The sequence below is a fragment of the Musca autumnalis genome, unplaced genomic scaffold (assembly GCF_047663935.1).
Source record: "Musca autumnalis isolate F117 unplaced genomic scaffold, ASM4766393v1 scaffold_3, whole genome shotgun sequence".
In the NCBI taxonomy this organism is placed as follows: domain Eukaryota; kingdom Metazoa; phylum Arthropoda; class Insecta; order Diptera; family Muscidae; genus Musca; species Musca autumnalis.
In genome coordinates, this window is record NW_027411866.1 from 105,736,630 (window position 1) to 105,754,721 (window position 18,092).

The 18,092-nt window shown below is 35.6% G+C and overlaps 1 protein-coding gene across 9 annotated transcripts; it reads right to left on the reverse strand.

Annotated features, from left to right (window-relative positions):
- Nucleotides 1–677: 677 nt before the first annotated feature.
- Nucleotides 678–12,107, reverse strand: Srx (sulfiredoxin). Of its 9 annotated transcripts, XR_012411360.1 has the most exons (6): nt 11,866–12,107; nt 8,212–8,575; nt 7,966–8,157; nt 7,218–7,908; nt 1,066–1,235; nt 678–1,009 (listed from the first exon to the last, which is right to left on the reverse strand). XR_012411360.1 is itself a non-coding variant. In XM_073973421.1 (5 exons), exons 1-4 carry the CDS (start codon nt 11,992–11,994, stop codon nt 7,220–7,222), a joined length of 1,377 nt encoding a protein of 458 aa, XP_073829522.1. In that variant the 5' UTR covers nt 11,995–12,107; the 3' UTR covers nt 1,104–1,235; nt 7,218–7,219. The 9 variants fall into 9 exon arrangements, 7 of the variants coding, with proteins under 7 accessions (XP_073829526.1, XP_073829525.1, XP_073829528.1 ...); XR_012411359.1 differs by having other exon boundaries at nt 7,966–8,575; XM_073973421.1 differs by lacking the exon at nt 678–1,009 and having other exon boundaries at nt 1,104–1,235; nt 7,966–8,160.
- Between the last annotated feature and the right edge of the window lie 5,985 nt (nt 12,108–18,092).

Below are 18,092 nucleotides of genomic sequence, written 5' to 3' on the forward strand. Positions count from 1 at the left end.
CTTGTTGAGCACATATAACCGGCTCGGAAGGTCTGCGGTCTAGAACATCAATTTTTTCGGCGGTAGCAAATTCTCTCAGCGTAGTGTTTGTTGCCTTACATTTCCCGAGTGATTCAGCTAGAAAAAAAAAACTCTACAAGTGGGGTCGCACGCAAAACACCCTGTTGGGACTCGGCAATAAAAAGGAGATCCCATATTATTATTCCAATATGAATCAGGGTTCACTCATTGATGTAAGAGAAGTCTCCCTTTTCCCTTTGGGGATGTTGTGGGAACATTGGTATGTATGTCTGGCCTTATGCAAGGAGCTTCTTTTTAGCGGGGATTGATGAGAACATGCAAAAAGTGTACTCAGCATCCGATACAGGTTCTTACAATACACTGCATCTTTCCAAATGTCCAGCTAAACCTGCATAACTAACTCCAAAAACACGTAGAAGTTCGATCTAGAGATTGAAACGGAGCCATATTAAACCGAAACGAATAACGCGATCATATAACATGATGTGCACTGATTTGTTACGTTTTGGAAGTCAGTCATGTTCCCAGAACAAGCTTTATTCTTCTTCTGTATGACAACCAATTGGTTTTCTTTATAAAGAGCTAGTCATGATCAGGTGATTTTCTTTAAGAAAATCCTTTTTTGTCTTTAAAAATATGTTTTGTTTGAAAATAACTTTTTCAACATTTTATGTTTTTTTATTTAGTATTTATAAAACATAATAGCGTAGCAAATGATAATACCTTATAAAATAGACAAACATGATAATAATTTAAATCACTTTTTATGTGTAACTTATTCTAATTGTTTGGGTGTACTGGAACCCATGTAAGTGTACAAATCTGCTAATGTTGAATGGACTAATTTTGCTTTAATTGTATCACGATTTAAACGTTTGTGGGCCTCAAAACGATGACAACCACCGAAACTGTAATAATAATCGCCACCCTTGGAACCTTTGATCCATAGCACATCAATTGGTGGTACATTTGCAGCCGTTTGATCGTTCTGAAAATTCAAATTTGATAAATGAAAAGTAAAATAAAAAAATTGCAACATTCTACCTCTAAGGTTTCCATTAAAGATTTCACTTTATCATCATCTAATACCGGTGGAATTGGTCTATGAATTACTCTCATTGGTACATTATGAACCTCTTCAATATTGGCTGAATGTACGCTGCGATCAACACAAGTGGCTGCGGACATTTTACTGGTTGTGGAATCTAGTCTTTCTATAAATAGAAAAATTGTTATTACAATTAACACTTTGGAGTTGTACATATGAATTTCGTTTGTGGTGGCGGTGGAGAGAGAATTGAGAAAGTTTCAAGTTTCTTGCCAATTCACTCACTTCACCGATATGTTTGTAAATAAAGTTTTTGCGTTCATACTTGCTGTTGTTGAGATTGGGACGAAAACACGTCTGCTCGATGGCAATACAAACTTTGTAATGAATTCCATTGCAAAGACGATGACCGATTTGCTTGGACAAACAAAAGCTTCGTATAAACAACCTTGCTATTGTCTCGTTGCCCCCCTAGAACTTGTTTTGATTTTGTTTTCGTTTTTTTTTATTTTTAGCCGGCTGGTGAATTTTGTTTTGCATTCAATAAAGTTAAACCATATACACGAAGTAAGTCTTAAAATACCGGGGCATGAGGCAACTGTGGGAGGTGCAAGTACACAGTGTTCGTTTTGCTTCAACAGTGTCACATAACATTAATATCAAGATAAAGCGCTATCGAACAACACGATTATTATTAGGCTTTATTTTGATAACAAACACCCATAACTGATGATTTGGACTTGTTTAGATTTAGACAAAGGCCAAGAATGGGTATAAAGTTGTTTAATTTTGCATTTATGGCACTTATGAAGTAAACAACATTAAAAATATTGCCTTCCGAGGCCCTTCTTCCACTTGCATGATAATTAAAATTCAAAACAAAACAATGTTTTTTTGTTTTTCTTTTTTTAAGAGCGATAAACTTTTATATTATTTTTTTTGGCTTTTTTTGTTTTGATACATATTTTTTCTTTCTTTTGTTTTAATTATTTATCAGCTGTGGTGGCATCACCCCAAAGTCACTATAACTTAATATTCGTCTTGTTTGCATTCAATACCTTGCCCCAATATATAGATGTTTAATACATTTCACATATTATGGTGTGCTTTCCTATCTTCACTTTCCCTCTCCGTTTTTTTACCTTATCATACAACGATTTGATAAGGATAAATTATTGCTTTTTAGTGTGCCTTTATTAACAAAAATAATTACATATTCGACTGACTACATGCTCAGTCAACACAAAAATATGCACTGAACTTTTAAGTTTTAGCTTTTAACGGAAATAGTAAATGTTTTGGATTTTCATATTTATAGGTTAGGTGTTGACGACTTTGTTACACCCAACATTAGTAATTGTTACGAAGATCATATTGTTTACAATAAAGTTTATTGTGTGTTAACATAATTCTATTGAGGCCAAAATATATCATAAAGCAATGAAGTGCACAGGTGGTGGAAAGAAGTAGCTCGGTGGTTCCTACAAAATAATGGAGAGGAAGAACCCGAATCTTACTTTCAATTAGGCGACAATATGGGGAGTTTTCCTTCCTAAAACTCACATAATTTCCCCAAAATTCTACATAACAACTCAACTGTAGTTCAGTGCCGACCAAGAAGAGCGAAGACAAAAATGTGAATGTATTAAAACCATTGGACTTTTATGACAGTGTTTTAGTAAGTTTGTATACACGCTATAGCTATAGCTACAAAACAAAAACAAATTAAAACATTTGCTCTCTCATGCACGCTCTTTCTTTGCGTTCGGGTCGTGTGTGTGTGATTTGCCGAAAAACTTCGTAACCTCAACAATACCAACGAACGGCATGCTGTAGTTGCGTTGCCAAAACAGAAAATCATACAAATGAAATAAGTAAAATGACAGAAAATTTTTGTGAAATTCATTCAATATCAGTGTATTGAACCTTCAGCTATTAATTTGATTCTATAAAGATATGCATTTCAATGCGTTGCTGCCTGCAACGTAACTGGAGTTGGGTTGCTATCCATTATCTACCCTAAGAATACATATGTATGTACATATTTTTCGCAGGGAAAATTTTCCACACTCGAATCTTATTTGGGCAGGGACGGGAGATGGGAGAAAAATAATTCCATTACATTCAGAATAGGACTGTATGTATCGCAGACAAGATAGTTTCTGTTGAAATTTCTGATGCTGGGGAGAAGAAAACCCTCAAACCCATGTCTAGATTCAGTATCGGGACCACTCCGCCCATTTCCCAGATGGGGTGTCTACCGACAGGTTAAGAACTTTAGTGAGATACTCGATACACATCTAGTTGTTTCACCATTACCATGGAGATTCCATCAGTGCTAAACGCTTTGGATGATTTATCCTGATGACATTCGCAACTACTCTTCTTTTCGCCCTTTCACTCCCGGGGTGCTTTACAAACCGTCCATTGAAATAACTTGCGCACCTCTTCGGATCAGTCAGTATAACGTAGTCAAACGTGGCTGAGGTCCTATATTCCTCCTTTCCAGGGTCCGAGAGTGAATCAACATTTCATTTGCCATTTAATTATGTAACGACCAACCCTACCTGGTCCTATTTCCGAAGGAAGTGGCTACCTTCTCGCCAGTGTTCGAAAATAAACACTATAATATCGTACCGTACCGTTCTGTACCGTACCAAGGTGGATAGGTACACTACGATAGTGTACCGCTCCGGAGCACAAACACTAAAAAATATTTTAGTGATACTGTACCGGAACACAACGATAATCGTAGTGTACCGCATGCCGGAGCACTAAAAATCGTAGTGCTCCGACTGCGGAGCACTTAAAATCGTAGTGTTCCGACTGCGGAGCACTAAAAATTTTAGTGTTCCGACTGCCGGAGCACTAAAAATCGTAGTGCTCCGACTGCGGAGCACTAAAAATTTTAGTGCTCCGACTGCGGAGGACTAAAAATTTTAGTGTTCCGACTGCCGGATCACTAAAAATCATAGTGCACCACGTGTTGGAACACTAAAAAAAATAATGTTTTCTTAGGAAAATTAAATATTTGGTTAAATTTGATCAAATAAAAATTAAGATAAACTGTTACATCCATGTATGTTTAAATTAGTTAAACACATTGCGAAATATGGTCAAAATTATAAAAAACAATATTTAGTTTTTGTGGAATGAAGCAGAAAGATCGTTGTGCCGGAGCACTAAAAATCGTTTTGTACCACGTTTTGAAACTATAAGGTAATGAACCATACATTAATTTATTATGATTTCTGAGGAAATTAAATATTATATATATATATACATATTTTTAATAAATAAAAATTAAAAGAAAATGTGAAAAACATCTGATTTGGTTTTTGGACAATGGAGCACTAAAAATCGTAGTGTTCCGACTGTCGGATCACTAAAAATCGTAGTGTTCCTACTGCCGGATCACTAAAAATCGTAGCGTTCCGACTGCCGGATAAGTAAAAATCATAGTTTGTCCGACTGCCGGAGAACTAAAAATCGTAGTGTTCCGACTGTCGGAACACTAAAAATCGCAGCGTACCACGAGCCAAAACGCTAATAATAACGTTAAGGTAATCGTATGTTTATTATAATTTATGAGGCAATTAAATATTTTATGTTTTTAGGATAAATAAATACATATTAATAAATAAAAATTAGAAGTAAATGTGTAAAATATCTGATTTGAATTTTGGACAATGGAGCACTAAAAATCGTAGTGTTCCGACGGTCGGAACACTACAATTTTTAGTGCTCCGCAGCCGAACACTACGATTTTTATTGATCCTTTGTTTCGATTTTTAGAGATCCGGCAGTCGGAACACTAAAATTGTTAGTGATCTGGCAGTCGGAACACTACGATTTTTAGTGATCCTTTGTTTCGATTTTTAGAGATCCGGCAGTCGGAACACTAAAATTTTTAGTGATCCGGCAGTCGGAACACTAAAATTTTTAGTGATCTGGCAGTCGGAACACTACGATTTTTAGTGCTCCGCAGCCGAACACTACGATTTTTATTGATCCTTTGTTTCGATTTTTAGAGATCCGGCAGTCGGAACACTAAAATTTTTAGTGATCCGGCAGTCGGAACACTAAAATTTTTAGTGATCTGGCAGTCGGAACACTACGGTTTTTAGTGCTCCGCAGCCGAACACTACGATTTTTATTGATCCTTTGTTTCCATTTTTAGAGATCTGGCAGTCGGAACACTAACATTTTTAGTGATCCGGCAGTCGGGACACTACAATTTTTAGTGCTCCGCAGCCGAACACTACGATTTTTATTGATCCTTTGTTTCGATTTTTAGAGATCCGGCAGTCGGAACACTAAAATTTTTAGTGATCTGGCAGTCGGAACACTACGATTTTTAATGCTCCGCAGCCGAACACTACGATTTTTATTGATCCATTCTCCAAAAATCAAATCAGACGTTTTTCACGTGTTCTATTATAGTTTATTTCTTAATTTGTATTTATTAAAAAAAATTATAAAATATTTAATTTTCCTCACCAATCATAATAAACTCCTTTGTGGTATTTTCTATGTATCCACAGTCAGAACACTACAATTTTTAGTGCGCCATTGTACAAGAACCGAATTAAAGTTTGTCATATTTTCTACTTAAGTTCCCAACGTTATTAATTAATATGTATACATACATGGATATAACAGGTGTATCTGTGTTTTTATGTATTAATTTGTACTTAATTCAAAAATTATAAATATTTAATTTTCCTCCCAAATCATAATAAACTCGTGTGTGGTACATTATCATTACGTTATTTTTTAGTGTTCCGACATGTGGTACACTACGATTTTTTAGTGCTCCGACTGCGGAACACTACGATTTTTAGTGTTCCGACTGCGGAGCACTACGATTTTTAGTGCTCCGACTGCGGAGCACTACGATTTTTAGTGTTCCGACTGCGGAGCACTACGATTTTTAGTGTTCCGACTGCGGTACCCAACGTTTTTAGTGTACCAAAATGTGGTACACTACGTTTTTCGTTGTGCTCCGGAACAATATCACTAAAATATTTTTTAGTGTTTGTGTTCCGGAACACTAACGCTAAAAATATTTTAGTGATACTGTTCTCGGAGCGGTACACTATGTTAGTGTACTGTTTATTTTCGAACTCTGCTTCTCGCCCCAGCCGTGCTCAGTCATGGGGGGGTTGTTTTCCTCGGATAATAGCATTCGGGTCCGCTTACAAGAGTGACTTAATCGTTGCCTACAATTCACTTATTCCGGCGCCAATATTGCAACTCTTTTGATGATTTAACCACTTGTTCCGCTGATGCTCTCGATCAACCTGTTAACTTCCAGTGTAAGCTTCCTGACATTGCGGTCACTGGGGTTGGCACGACGAAGCTCATCACGCCATTTGCTAATACCGTCGCCTCTGCTCGGAAGTTTGGTCTTACTTTTGGTATTCGCCCACCAGGTACATATATGACGAGCAGCTGCAGCAGTGGTGATGTCTCGGATGTTCCTTCCAGATCTCCCAAGCGGTGACTAGCGAACTCTCTGAAACTTGGCCAATTAGCTTCCCGGCGTTCAGAGATAATAAAATCGGGTGGTCTGTTGATGGAGACTATTATGGGGAGATGGTCTGATCCATAATCCTGGTGGCACGATGGTTATGTATGGCGAACTGTGACGCTCCGTAATTCTGATAGGGACGTCCTCATTGACCGCGCAAAACGTAGAGCCATCAATCAGTCATGCTCAGTCAGCACCCCTCTGGCCATTTCCGTGGGATTCTACGTTGAGTGATGATCCCAAGTGGCATTGCTTTGCCGGATTGGCAGGTGACGTCGTTTGTCAGATCAGGCGACACGAAGGTTATTTCTGTGGCACTCTCCACTAAAATTTTAGTGGAGTTGGTATTATTCGTCGTTTAAACGTGTCCGCCTTACTTAATCTACGTCACAAATAATATATTGTCTCATCGTAATCTCATACTTAGCAATTATTATTAACAGCAAATTAGTGAGATTAATATAATAACTATTACTCTATATGATTTGTTACAAATTCATATAAATTCCACAATCGTAGGTAGGCAAAAATTGGGCCATGATTGCAGTTTCTACTGCAATATCAACATTATTTCTCGAAAATAATAATTACATAAATAATTAAAACGATACCTACGTTTATTTCTTGAAACCCAAGATAGAAATGAAGTGATCCACAGCCATTTGAATTGCATAGTCAGAAGGATCTTCATCACTTTCATTGTTATCATCCGCATCATGGTTTCCAATTTCTGTACTGCCATCCTCCGCATCCGTTCGAATGTCGCAATTAGTAGGATTGTTGTTAACCTCAGTATTGATATTGCCCTCAATGCCATGATTAGTAGGATTGACTCTCTCTGTGTTAGTGTTGTTATTTGTATTACTGTAATTTGTATGGTGATCACAACTCTGTGCTGATTCATTGTTCATTTCACATTTTTCTACTCCCATCTCAATAGATTCCATATTACTATCTTTTTTTGATGTTTGCAAATCCTCCGAATTTTGTGTTAAATGTGGAACTAACCCATCCAATGTGGGATTTGCAATTGTTACAATTGAATCGTTGGATATTTCTGTATCTACAGTACTGCTCTGATGATCTGAACATTCTATAGTGGGGCATTTGGTCACTTTTAAAGTCATATCTAAATCGGATATTTCTTCAAAATTATGTGTTTGTGATGTTTTAACAATGGTAAGTTCTGTTACCGAACATGTATCACATTTAAATTCTACTATTGAACTATCTATATCGGGTATACATAATGGATTATGGGCTCCAACAAGACCGCATAAAATACAGGTTATTATTGACCATTTGGCTGTAATGGAAGTAACAAAATTAGGTATGCAGTTTTCGAAAAGGATTCGGCACTTACGTGATGTATACATTCTCCCTTTTGGACAATGACATATGGTCATATCGCATCGCTTAGTGGACCTATGCAAATCTCTATAAGCATCTTTCTCACGTTCCCAATCGGCATCACGATCAGGAACAAATATCCCCATATATTTAATATCTTCCCGAAAGTCGTTCTTTTTACACCATATACATTTCAAATAGTAACCTGCTTTTAGAGCATACTTCTTTAAACATAAACTATGAATATAGCCATTCTTACAGCACTTTGCACTAATCCAATTGGTTGGACTATACATTCCCAAATATTGTCTACAAATATAACAGGGCGTCTTCGGTGGGGGTTTAGAATTCATTAAATTTTTCTGCTCATCACTGAGTGGAAGACAGTCGCGACAATAGGATTTGAATTCGCCAATAAATTGTGATAGACATTTATTTGTATGTCCACAAATAAGATGATAATAACTTTTGCAACCATGACACATTATTGTGGCATGATTTGTATTGCAATACATACAATTGCGTTGCACTGCCGCCTGGATTTCTTTACGTATATCCCGTAAAAGGAACCCCAATATCCCACCATGATCTTCACCATTCTGTGGCAGATTTGTTGAAAGCAGCTGAAATCCATGGAACGAAAATAAGATTTCTGTCACACTTGGATGAATAAACAATGGAACAAGTCTCGTTTAGGCGCACCTCTCGGATCGGGCTGACATTTTACTATAGGTTGTCCTAGGGACCCATAAGTCCATACTTCCCGAGAAATAGGTCTTGACATTTAGGAAATATCTTACTTTAACACCGTTGTCTTGTTTATGTTCACCTCTCTTATTGGGATGAAATTGTTACCGTAGGTAGTTCTTGTCACAACGATATATAGCTTTCCCGGGGGAAGCCCATACTTCCCGAGATATGAGTTTGTGTAGCAGCATTTAAACCTACGTAGAAGCATAGGTTTAATGCTGAGTTGGCAGCCACTGGGCGAAACACTATGGTTCCGGATCAATCCGGTACGAAAGAACCCGCTGACGTGGGATTACTTGTGATATGGGTCTTGACTTTTTGACTCACCATCATTGATTAACCTATGCAATATGCGTATTATTTTAAAAGTTTATTCGAAATTGTAAGCTTTCTTAAGTTGCCGGCCTTCCGCGGCGGATTTAAGACTTTCTCCTATGGACCGGTGCAAAGTAAGCTTTAAGACGGGATTTTTTTTTGCAAATATAAATTAATTCAACAAAAATAATCGCATACACAACAAATATAATAACAAGTTGACATCGACGTTGTAGAATAAAGTTGTACATTTCTGATTGAGTTAACGGTCGAAAATTATGTCAGCCTTATTTTAAGGCAATTCCAAGGCTTCTGCATGTAATTTACCCCTTGGAATGCTGTGAAACCTATAAACTCTATGAGAAAAATCAGGAATTCGTATATTTAGCGAAGCTCAGGAGCATGAATTTTCCACAATGACAACTTCAAAGCGCGCTAGGATCTCAAAATTATTAGTACCACTATGCATATTTGCTGGGGTTTTATAAAGTACCAGACTGAAAAACTCAACGAAATCTGCAAGGGTCCGCATTAACGAGCTATGCGCGAAATCTTACCTTAAATAGCGACAATTAACCCACAAATATTTTCCTATTTTGTCTAAAATACACATAGCCCAGAAAGTCTGCGTTCACCTTACTACTTTTCAAAAATGATGCTAAAACTTTAATAAATAGGTAAATGAGATCAGTTTTTCTTTCATAAATATGTTATTGGCACTCTTTAGTACCAGAATAAAAAGAAAAATTCCAGAAAATATATTATTATTGCGAAGATAACAGTAGAAAAGTGTTACAACTGCTAAATTAAAGCCCCAAAAAGTCTGCGTTCACTTTGTATGTTGCAATAATACCGTTAGTTTTTTTTAATTTTTTGAAGTTTTCTCCCATTTTTAATCAATATTGTCACAACTGGTCATTCTGTGAGGTCGCTTGCATACTTAACTTAAAAAATGTAAGTTATTTCAAGAATGGAAAACAAGGGCAAAGAAATTGGCATCGATAAAAGGAAAATTCTAGATAAATTATGGAAAAAGCTATCGAAATATTGCGAAACTGTAGGTAGAACATATTAGTCCATACATAGAGTGATAATTAACTATAAACAAACCAGAATTTTTACGTCAAAACCCAGATCTGGGCATTATATAGGAGCTAAAACCTTACAGTCTCAGCAGTATGCTTTAAAACGTTATGTTATCCCCCAGTTTTTGTAAAAATTTTTATTCTTCTCACACGAATTGTCAAATTTTGTAGATCGATTTACTCGCTTTATCGCAAATGTAGAGCGCTGATTTTTAAATGAGGAATCCTTAACGATATATGGAACGGGTATACTAAAAGTTAGATGTGTATGTCATCTGGGGGCTGAGCTATGAATGCCAAAATTATTACGAATATAGACGAACGAACAAAAATATGTTACAAAAACTGGGGGTATGTTTAGGTAACCATACTTGTCCATTGTCGATTCAATAAATGCAAGTTGGCCCACTCCAGAAGCTGCTACACACCCCAAACCAAAACAGCACCCTCGCCAGTTTTTACAGTGTAAAACAAGATTTTGTTTTTTCAAGCGCTGTTCGAGCTTTCTCCAAACAGTATGAAGTCCTTACATTGCAAACATATGGAACATGGTTTCGGCCGAAAATATGACTTAATTCCGGAATACCTGGAGGCTTGTTTATGTATTCATTAGCAAATTCAATATGCTTCTGCCTGTTCACTAGGGATATGTACGGCTTTCGCCGTGCGACTATACCATGATATCCAGCTTTATGCAGTATTTTTCTGGCGGTTTGTGCACAAATACTTTTTTTGGATGCCATTTTCACATTTTCAACAATTTTTGAAGTAATTATCGGACTGTTTTAACTATATTAGTTATGTTACGCTCCTCCCGTTCTGATAATATTTTTGACCGTCCAAAACTGAGCTTTGACCGTCCAGATCTGGGCATTGACTTCAAAATTCCGATTTTTTTATAGTTAATTATCACTCTATGTATAGACTAATATGTTCTACCTACAGTTTCGCCAATATTTCGATAGCTTTTTCCATAATTTATCTAGAATTTTCCTTTTATCGATGCCAATTTCTTTGCCCTTGTTTTCCATTCTTGAAATAACTTACATTTTTTAAGTTAAGTGTGCAAGCGACCTCACAGAATGACCAGTTGTGACAATATTGATTAAAAATGGGAGAAAACTGCAAAAAAATTCAAAAAATTAACGGTATTATTGCAACATACAAAGTGAACGCAGACTTTTTGGGGCTCTAAGTTAGCAGTTTTAACACTTTTTTACCGTTATCTTCGTAATAATAATATATTTTCAGGAATTTTTCTTTTTATTCTGGTAGTAAAAAGTGCCAATAACATATTTATGAAAGAAAAACTGATCTCATTTACCTATTTATTAAAGTTTTAGCATCGTTTTTGAAAAGTAGTAAGGTGAACGCAGACTTTCTGGGCTATGTGTATATCATGGACAACCAAAGAAGTTCGATAAAGCAATAAAATTTATTTGTATAGCTTATTCCATAAATTTTACGGAAATATCAATATTTCAGTGGGGTGTATGTACATTTTTTCTCTATTAATTTTTTCATTTTTATAGAAATTACCGTTATTCGTATTATGGAATATATTTTTGTTGTATTTAATTTTGTTTAGGGATATGAAATATAAGTATGTACTTGGATTTTCATAAAAATGTTTCCTTACCTTAAAACTCGAGATTTGAAGGGTGTATGTAGACTTTTTTGGTTGACTGTATATCCTATGGTATAATATTCAGCTCGGTATAATATTCACTAAACGAGACTTGAGCCTAAACAACAATACCTACCAAGCAATAATAATGAACTGTTATGTTACTCCTTGTCATCCACTCTCCAAATAGGACAACGTCATCATCATCTGTACTGGATGCTTGCTGACATAAATCACAAATTTTCTCACCTCCTTTGTTACTCATTTTGAATTTGGAAACATTTGCCGGCAAAACTAATTTACAAACAGAAGAATGTTGAATGGAATATGTATGTATGCAAAGCAAAATGACGAATCGTCGCTTGATTTGCTTGCTTCCCAAATGTCAAATTATAAAGGAATGCCAGAGCCTCCTAAAGGAGAACGCAGGCGGATTTGCAAAGAGGCTCTGGCATTCCTTTATAATTTGACATTTGGGAAGCAAGCAAATCATATTCCATTCCACTATGCAACACTGAAAATGCAAACAACTTCTAAAGGGTGTTTTTTAAGCTGGATAGAACTTTAAATTGTAAAAAGTAACACAAAAAATTAAATTTTGATGAAACTTTTTTTTATTTGTTTCAGTATATTCTGACAAATCATCATGAATAGACTCACGCTTGAACAGCGCTACGAAATTATCCAAATTTACTTTGAAAATCAGTCGTCGATTCGCGCAACTTATAGACGACTTCGTCATTTGTATGGCGTTGAGCGATGATGCGCATTTTTGGCTTAACGGGTTTGTTAATCCGCAAAATTGCCGCATATGGAGTGAGACCAATCCACAAGAGACCCTACAGTAGACCTGGCAGACCATCGATATTCCCAACATTAGATATTTTCGATATAATGTTTTAAAATATCGATTACTATCGATATTATCGTTAAGTTGTCATCGCCATTAATTTGGAGATAAAAATGGCGGAAATATCAATGATTTTCTTGAAATTATGCAAAAGTAGTTCACAGAAATGTAAAGGAGAATAAACAAATGCTTTTATTTTATAAAAAATGTAAAAAATGCATTTTATTTTACCGAAAAATGTGTACGTGTGACTACGGACTTACTTTCTTACACACACATAACCGAAAAGCAGCGAAATTTTTATTTATTTCAATGGATTTCAGGTAAGGGGTTTTATTCCGATAATATCGATAGGCAAAACTATCTATCGATATTGAATTTTTAAATAACAATCGATATTATCGATAGTACCCTACAGACTCCATTACATCCAGAAAAATTGCACCGTATGGTGCGGTTTTCACGCTGGTGGCATCATCGGACCTTATTTCTTCAAAAATGAGGCCGGAGCTCGCGTTACGGTCAATGGAGATCATTACCGCACCATGATCAATGATTTTTTGTTTGAAAATATGGATGACATTGATCCGGTTTGGTTTCAACAGGATGGCGCTACGTGCCATACGGCGAACGAAACCATCGACTTATTAAAATCAAAATTTGGCGATAATTTGATTTCGAGAAGTAGACCTGTCAATTGGCCTCCAAGGCGATTTGACACCTCTCGATTATTTCCTGTGGGGCTACGTGAAGTCACTGGTTTATGCTGATAAACCAGCAACAATTGATGCTTTGGAGGCCAGCATTGTTCCTGTTATTCGTGACATACGGCCAGCAGTGCTCGAAAAAGTGGCCAAAAATTGGACGTCCAGAATGCACTTCGTCAAGAACAGCCGCTGTGCCCATATGCCCGAAATCATTTTCAAATGTTAACTCTTATGTTACACGCTGAAACTTTCATACGAAACTTTCCCATTATTTTGGCGTTCTTAGGTCGAGTTCCCCATCACAGTAATTTCATAAAATTACTTTTGTATGGAACTCGATCTATGAACGCCAAAATAATGGGAAAGTTTCGTATGAAAGTTTTAGCGTGTAACATAAGAGTAATGTCACGTATTGATCTTTCGAATAAAAAACAAATTTTGATTACAATTTAATTTTTTGTGTTATTTTTTACAATTTCAAGTTCTATGGGCCTTAAAAAAACACCCTTTAGTATGCATTTTTTGAAAGTACATATTTAGACTACAAAAACCCTAGTAGGGTTTTGTCCTGTCAGATCCAGTTCGGATTTTATGGTCTCATCTAAACCGGGCTAAATCTACACTTTTTTTGCATTTATCAGTCCTTTATCTCAGAAAATAAGGGGAATTTGGCCTTGCTGTCTTTAGCAATATTGTAGCCCTAAACTAGTAGAAGTTATCATTTGAAAAAACCACATAAAAAAATCTCCATCTAGGGCATCAAAATCTATAAAATATAGAAAATTTTACATAATTGCTTAAATCCTGGTCAGTATTGGCTAAACTATTGGGAGTTGAACCAAGTAACCTTTTGCAAAAATATTCCAAATAAAGTTCTCAACAATTCTTTAGCTACATTATTGACATTTTTAGTAAATAGTCGTTGAAAAATGTACTGAAAACAATGGCATAGAGGCATTTTACAACAATGACATGTTCTGAAGAGTTGTGTATTACATTCCAAAAGAAAATATTCAGAAAAAATTAACGGCCTTGGAGATACTGTGCGAAATGTATAAAAATTGTGGAATTTTAGCATATATTTTGAAATTTGAGGCAATAAATGTAGTTTTTCGAGTTCATTATTTCTCCAAATATTTTATTCTTGTCCTTATCTACAAATTTGCTTAAGAGGTCAGAAGTAGACTCGCATTGGTTTCAGAGATATAGCCCCGAGTTTCTTTAAAAACTCAATAGTCGATGGTCAGACTAGCACGATTTCAACATGGCGACGTCAAGTTTTTAGGCGAGGGGTATGAAGTAGTGAAACCTATGTACATGGTTTTCTGTGTTTGTTGTGTTGCCTCTTCTTGTTGTTCGTTGCAAGATTTTTTTCTTCCATTTTCTTTCATTGTTATTTTCTCAAGCCAACGTTAACAACAAAACAAGCATAAAAAGATTTAACAAAAACATTTTATTAATGAAATAGACAAAATTTAGCTATTAATATTAATTTAATTATTAATGTTAATTATTTTGTGTTGTTGTTTAGTTTTTTTATATATGTTTGCTTTGTTTTTTGTATGAGAAACACAACAAATGCGAATGGTAAAATAAAGGGACACGCAAAAATCTTAAATTTCACGTTAACGTGTGTGGACACTAACGAAACTTGAAAAGAAACTTTAACGAAATTGGTTTCAAGAAACCTTGCTAGTCTGACCATCGACATACTTAACCATATTTAGATAGGGCTATAAAATCCGAGCTGGATCTGACACAACAAAACCCAACTAGGGTCTCTTGTCGTTTGGGTCTGTACTTTCAAAAAATCCTCAGTTCGAATTGTTTGCACAAGATGACCTTAAAAATGTTGCACAGTGTAATTTGACATTTGGGGAAGCAAGCAAAGTTACTCTAAAGCCACACGCTGAAACTTTCATACAAACTTTCCCATTATTTTGGCGTTCTTAGGTCGAGTTTCCCAATACAGTAATTTCATAAAATTACTTTAGTATGGAACTCGATCTATAAACGCCAAAATAATGGGAAAGTTTCGTATGAAAGTTTCAGCGTGTGGCTTTAGAGTTAGTCCCGGTCCACACTAGAGTAATTTCATTGAAAAAATTGCATGAAATTATGCGTCTCTAGATCGACCTCCATAGTAAAGTAAAATAATAAAATTGCTGTAGTGGGGAATTCGATTTAAGAACACCTAATTTCATGAAATTTTTTAATGAAATTCACGATAGTGTGGACCGGGACTTACTAAAGTGATTTTATGAAATTACTGTGTTGGGAAACTCGACCTAAGAACGCCAAAATAAAGGGAAAGTTTGTATGAAAGTTTCAGAGTGTGGCTTTAGAGTAATCGACGATTGATTCTGTTCTTGCCTTTAAACTGTCAAAAAAGGTTGTTGTTCATGGCACAATAATACGGGTCCTATCATGATGGAATAAGAAGGTGTTACATCAAATTATACCAAACATCAAATTTGGTCACAATAATGTATTATTTGAATGGCTTACTTAAATTTTGTATGTGTTTTATTCACAATAATACATTTTGACAACTAGTGTGATAACCCAGCTAACAATTTTTTCCGATTTTTTTCCGAATTCGGAACGAAACTCTGCACAAGTATGCGATTCTGATGTCGAATTCGTTCAGAAATCGGAACAAAATTGTGTGAAGGTGCCCACGAATTCGGAAAGTTTTATCGGAAAAAAAATCGGAAGGAATATTAGAGTTTCTTTCCGAATTCTGAACGAATTCGCAAAAAAACTCGAATGAAAAAAGGGAAATTTTAAGGGAATTTTCGATTATCTGCACAATTTCGGAAAAAACTCGGAAGGAACATTCGAAAATCGGAAAAAATTCGGAAGATTATCGGATGTTTGATCCGATATTCGGAAAAAAATCGGAAAATTATCGGATGTTTGATCCGATATTCGGTAAAAAATTCGGAAGATTATCGGATGTTTGATCCGATATTCGGAAAAAAATCGGAAGATTATCGGATGTTTGATCCGATATTTGGAAAAAAATCGGAAGATTATCGGATGTTTGATCCGATATTCGGAAAAAAATCGGAAGATTATCGGATGTTTGATCCGATATTCGGAAAAAAATCGGAAGATTATCGGATGTTTGATCCGATATTCGGAAAAAATCGGAAGATTATCGGATATTTGATCCGATATTCGGAAAAAAATCTGAATATTTTCGTAAGGTTTTATCCGAAAATCGGATAAAATTCCGGTGATGTATATTTCGGAAAATGTTCGGATGTTTAATGCGAATTTTTTATTCTTTATTTCATCAACTTCACAAGTTGGATTTAATAGTATTCATTGCTGCTGCCCGCTGATATTGTATGTTTGCAAAATTATAAAACACAACTTTTCCTAATAAAGTTTCCATGTGTCATCACGATGTTGTTCTTTATTTGGCGTATCTAAAATAGAATTAACAATATTTGTTATTATAAACAGCTTTTTACAAAATGTGTATGCAAACTTCCAATTTTAATTTGTTTTAAAACATACAATAATTTGTTCCGCTACGTCTTACTCACTTAACTGCTGCGAAATAACTAATGGGTACTTTACACGATATGTTTTTTACATATGAGTTGTCACTTCTCCCATACAAAATGTATATGCAAAGTGACAGCTCATATGTAAAAAACATATCGTGTAAAGTACCCATAAGAAACAAGGTACAGCATGCAAACAAAGCAAAGAAATTTCCCTTGCCGCTGGCGTTGTTTGTATACAATCAACTCTCAACGAGAGTTCGGGATTTTTGCTCGCGAGAAAAATACACAGATCAAAAATTCTTTCAGATTATGTGCAGAGTACTCGGAAACTAGTCGGAAAGAAAACAAATCAAAATTTTCCTTCCGAGATTGTGCAGAGCACTCGGAAAATAATCGGAAAGAAAGGTTACGAAATCTCGGAAAAAAATCTGATATCAGAGCCATCGGCAAAAATTGTTGGCTGGGAACCAGCCATGGTGGAATAAGAAGGTGTTAGTTACATCAAATCATACCAAACGTCAAATTTTGTATTAGTATTTTTTAGTTATTTGTGCTCAAATACAAAAGATGCCGACTACTGGTACGTGCCGGACTTAGGAGCACTTATCCTATGAGAAGCACAACAAACGCGAATGTAAAATAAAGAGGACACGCAAAAATCATAAATTTCACGTTAACGTGTGTGGACACTAATGCTTTGTTTACATTTACGAAATCCACTCGATTTCAACTGTCAATTCCTTTGCGTATACGTCAAATGAAAATTCATCTGAAATCCATTGGATTTCATTTGACATTTGAGCAATGGAATTGACAGTTGAAATCGAGTGGATTTCATAAATTTAAACGTAGTGCAACGAAATTTGAAAAGAAACTTTAACGAAATTGGTTTCAAGAAACCTTGCTAGTCTGACCATCGACCAACTGTTTTTTTTTGGTAGGGATCTCTAATAAACCTGCGTTTACAAATGACAGGACAGTTGACTTCATGTATTGATTGTCAAAATACCAAAACTTGCCTGTGTGACGTAGGCGTCCAGACAACTGCAAAAACAGTTGTAAAATTATGAATGAAAATCATCGATTTCTTCTTGTTTTCCGTTCACATATTTTGTTTTTGTTCATGTTCTTTTGTTTTCAACACATTTCAATTATCATATCACTTCTTTTTTACGAAAATGTCAAAAATTTGTTTACCCGGCTGTCTGTGAAAAAATGATGGACAGCTGGGAGACAAACTGCAAATTTATGTATGTGTTAGTAAATCAGAGTTGTATTTGAAGAC

Bases quoted from the DNA above. Each gene is read 5' to 3' on its own strand.
- Srx (XM_073973421.1), bottom strand. From the start codon at position 11,994: ATGAGTAACAAAGGAGGTGAGAAAATTTGTGATTTATGTCAGCAAGCA. The intron at 8,576-11,865 runs GTAGGTATTGTT...CATGGATTTCAG, and splicing joins CAGTTCATTATTATTGCTTG to CTGCTTTCAACAAATCTGCC. The intron at 8,161-8,211 runs GTAAGAATGGCT...ATGCTCTAAAAG, and splicing joins TTGGATTAGTGCAAAGTGCT to CAGGTTACTATTTGAAATGT.